The sequence below is a fragment of the Silene latifolia genome, chromosome 3 (genome assembly GCF_048544455.1).
Source record: "Silene latifolia isolate original U9 population chromosome 3, ASM4854445v1, whole genome shotgun sequence".
Taxonomy (NCBI): Eukaryota; Viridiplantae; Streptophyta; class Magnoliopsida; order Caryophyllales; family Caryophyllaceae; genus Silene; species Silene latifolia.
The window spans coordinates 110004628-110009064 of NC_133528.1; the positions used below are offsets into that span (position 1 = coordinate 110004628).

Consider the following 4437-nt stretch of genomic DNA (forward strand, 5'->3'; position numbering starts at 1 on the left):
TAAGCCAGTCCATCGACCAAGCCCTAATTCGGGGTCACCTATTCTAATGCCATCTACGCCATAGATCCCCTACATCTTAGCAAGGTGATTTAGCTGCTCATACTGAAGGTAATAACAACGATAAAATTGACTAATAAAACAGACGAATTCATAATTGAAATAGCTAAATAAACGAGTAACATAAAATAATAATTTGCCTTCGGGTGATCTAACCTAGCAATTCTATACTACGAACGAAAGCAATAAAACGGAATATAAGAACAGAAGAATACCGTATAGAACAGGAAGGAAAGATCAAAACCGAATGCAAGAGTAAACTTTATTGGCGGAACTAATCTAAACTAACTAATGTTGAATTGTATTTTAGAACTGAATGATAAAAACTAGATCCTTATTCTGAAAACTAAGGTTATGTTATATAGGAATAATCCTGCGTAACATCTATTCCTAAACCTAATCACAATGGGCTTTGGAATTCTCGATCTTTTAACTTGCGCAACAGCTCGTGGGGTGGTCGATCGACCACTTGGACCAGTCGATCGACCACATGCGCTGTACAGAATTGCATTCTGACGATTCCTACAGCGCGCACCGATCATAAAACAGCAGCCATTTCTTCGTTACTTGGTCAAATCAGGCGTTCTACGCGGCGTTGGAAAGCTAAGAGGATAAGCTTTCACTTCTAATTGGAATCACTCGATTATCTGCTCTAGAACTCGAGATATAGCCATCTGAATCAGCCTGCACTGTCGAGAAGCATTCTGACGGTCTATAGACCATGTAGGTTAGTCTATAGACCACTGTAGCTGGTAGTTCGCTTCTAAACTCTCGCAAATATGTCTTTCAGGCCTTGAAATGCGTACCAAGTTCGCTTCCCGAGTCTTTACTCCATGTCAAATGCAATGCTAAACATTTAGGGACGGATTTGGCTCATTTTCCGCTGAAATCTTCATATTTCTGCAATATCGCACAAAAAGGAAGAAATACACGAAACAAGGGAAATAGTAGCATAAACTACTCAATTGAGCTCTGAAATGCATGTGAAATGAGGTGCAAAACATCATATATTAGACACGCATCAGTGCACTCCTTGTGTACCGCCTTGTCCATGTTAAGGTTGAAGAAAGAAGTACGGGGAATGGGTATCCATCTGATAAGGAAGGGAGAACAATGGGAGACTTGACTTTGGAACCCAAGTTGTACGACCAAATTCGGGAGAAAGAAACAAGTGATGTGAAGATCCAAGAGTGGAAAGGAGTACTAGAAAGGGGAGAGCCCTCAAGATATGAGTTGCATGAGGATGGAAGCCTTAGATTCAAGGGGAGATGGTGTATACCAAGTGATGATGAGCTTAAGAAAAAGATAATGAATGAAGCTCATAACACGCATTATTTGGTGCACCCGGATGGCGATGAGTTGTACAAGGATCTTAAAGAGACCTTTTGATGGTCAAATATCAAGAGGGAAGTGGCGGAATTTGTGGCAAGATGCTTGACTTGCCAAAGAGTGAAGGGGAAACACAAGAGACCACAAAGGAAAGTAAAACCTTTAGATGTGCCAGGATGGATGTGGGAGTCGATATCTATGGACTTCATAGTCGGACTACCAAGAACTCAAAATGAGAACAACATGATTTGGGCCAGTGTGGATAGGTTGACCAAATCGGTTCATTTCATTGCAATGAAGGATACTTGGAGCAAGGTAGAGTTGGCAAATGCCTATTGAAAATATGTGGTTAAACTTCATGGATTCCCAAAGCACATTGTGTCGGACCGAGATTCGCGATTCATTTCAAGATTTTGGCAAGAGCTTCAAAGCTCCTTGGGTACCCAATTGAAGATAAGTACGGCCTTCCACCCGGCAATGGATGGGCAAACGGAGAGAACCATTCAAACCTTGGAAGACATGTTGAGAGCTTGCATCATAGAGTTTGGGGGTTCTTGGGAAGATAGGCTACTTTTGATTGAATTCTCATATAACAATAGCTACCACGCTAGCATTGGAATGACACCGTTTGAAGCTTTGTACGGAAGAAAATGTCGAAGTCCGATTTTTTTGGGATGATAACACCGAAGCCGTCTTGTTGGGACCTCAAATGATTCAAGACATGATCGACTAAGTCCATGTAATTCGAGACAATATGAGGGCGACACAAGATAGGCAAAAGAGTTATGGCGACTTGAGGAGAAGTGACATTGATTTTGCGGTAGGAGACAAGGTACTACTCAAAGTTGCACCCATGGGGGGAGTTACGAGATTTGGGAAAAGAGGCAAGTCGAACCAAAAGTTCATTGGTCCCTATGAGATATCAGATAGAGTCGGGGAAGTGGCCTACCGTTTCGCACTTCCCCCAGCCTTGGACCGAGTTCACAATGTCTTTCACGTGTCTCAGTTGCGTAAATACATAAGTGACCCTTCTTATGTACTCGAGGCGAAGATGATTAAACTAGATGATGTCCTAACGTATGTGGAAACGCCCAAGGAAATCCTAGACCGGAAGGTAAGGAAGACAAGGCATGGCAAAACGGTATTGGTGAAAGTGTTGTGTTCCAACCATCTTGTAGAAGAGGCTACTTAGGAGGCCAGGAAAACCATGAACGAGAGATACCCTCACCTTTTCACGCAGGTATGAGTTATGTTACGAGGTCGTAACCGTGTTTCTAGAGGGGTAGGGCGTATTATGCAAGTACAAGTAGCACGAGTTTTCTTAATTCTTTTACTTAGTCAGTCAACACCTAACCTTATAGTAGCTTTTAGTTGGTCATAGCACATTAGCTTCATGATACCCGACTCACTGCCTTTTACCTTAAGACTTTCATGGGATGTAGAATTTTGGCTTTTATAGTGTCTGGTGTGAAATTCGGGGACAAAGTTCTTTTTTAGGGGGGAAGATTGTAATACCTCGCATTTATAAAGTCTGCACATGACCGAATAAAGGGTCCACTCGGCCGAGTGCAGCTCCACTCGACCGAGTGGAGGACCGAGTACGCCTTAGCAGTAGGCTGGAAGTCTGGAAAATTGGTCACTCGACCGAGTGACCATCCACTCGATTGAGTGGAGCCCCACTAGATTGAGTGGACTGCCCACTCGTTCGAGTGCTGGTCGAGTTTAGCTTATACGGGAAGTTTGTTTGGTGGGAGGTTGCTTTCAAGGCTTATCTTTTCAGATTTCCACCCCAAAACCCTTCCTAACCCTATTCCCACCACTCTATACACTCTCAAAAATATCTCTAGAATATTCACCCAACAATCCTCTCTAAACCCTAGCCTCCCCAAGTGAAGATTTCCTATCTTTTCCTTCCTTCTTGTTCATCCATCTTTTGTAAGTCGTTTTATGTTTTATTTCCCCTAATCTTATGTTAGTTACCTTAATTTATCATTAGTAGTTATAATCTAATTAACTAGATTATGGGATTTAGATGGATAATTAAGGGGTTTAATTAGAATAGTTATTATAGTAGATTATGGTAATGAATGTAATAATTAAATGTGTAGGAAGCTTTATTGAGGAGCACTTCTAGTGGCTGGCTTGAGGATTTGGCAAGATAAGCTTGAGGTAGGGTTTTCCCTTCTTAGCTATAGTGATATGGGTGTTTAGTTGTTTATTTATTATCATTAATTACATTTGTCTCACGGTAGTTGCATTATAACATGTTTTGATAATTAGGGTTTATCACATAATATGACTTTATGATAATCATGTGAAGGTAAGTATGATGAATTGTCACAAGGTTGGTTACATTGCATTATAACATATTAAAGAGCAATTAAAGGAGAAGAAATGAATTAATGAAGAATTGAGCATGATTATACTTGTGTTAATATGATTGCATAGTTGTTTTGGTTGGACATGTTTGGCTTATTTATGGTATGGTTGACAATGGAGGATATTGGAGGATTCTTGGTTACGATTTTGGAGACGGAATGTAACATCCTCATCTACCAAGGAGCTTTATCAAGACATTCTCTAGCAGATACGAGCATTACCATCTCGGTTGCCCGAGGAATAGTGAATATCGTAACGTCTATGAAAGAACAATTTAAGTTTATTACAAGTTTAACTTAACAAAAGAGAAGATACAACTGAACAACAACAACTATAGCTATGATGATACTACTCCATGTCAGAACTCGGTGAAAGACTCGTCCCTCGGACGCACCCAGCTAAACTTCATATATCAACACCTGCTAAGACTGACTGCTCACCATAATGGATCACGACACACATAACAGGAAAAAAGGCAAACAACATGAAGCAAAACGAGTCACCTTAGGCATGCTTGTACTCGGTTTTGGTCTCTTATCCGAAATGGGGTTCACATTGGAATCCGTCTAAGCACATGGGTCCTTTTCCGGCCTAGAAATCTTCCATGAGGAGTTTAGAGTATTTTGTCCAAGAGCTTATATCTTGCGAAGGTGATAATCATAGAGAAAGGCA

At 41.0% G+C, this 4437-nt stretch overlaps 1 protein-coding gene across 1 annotated transcript; it reads left to right on the forward strand.

Moving 5' to 3' along the window:
- The first annotated feature begins 2140 nt into the window (after positions 1–2140).
- LOC141649484 (uncharacterized) lies at positions 2141–3548 on the forward strand. Its single transcript, XM_074458174.1, has 2 exons — positions 2141–2500; positions 3495–3548. The coding sequence occupies exons 1-2, from the start codon at positions 2141–2143 to the stop codon at positions 3546–3548; spliced, it is 414 nt and encodes a 137-aa protein (XP_074314275.1).
- The last annotated feature ends 889 nt before the right edge of the window (positions 3549–4437 follow it).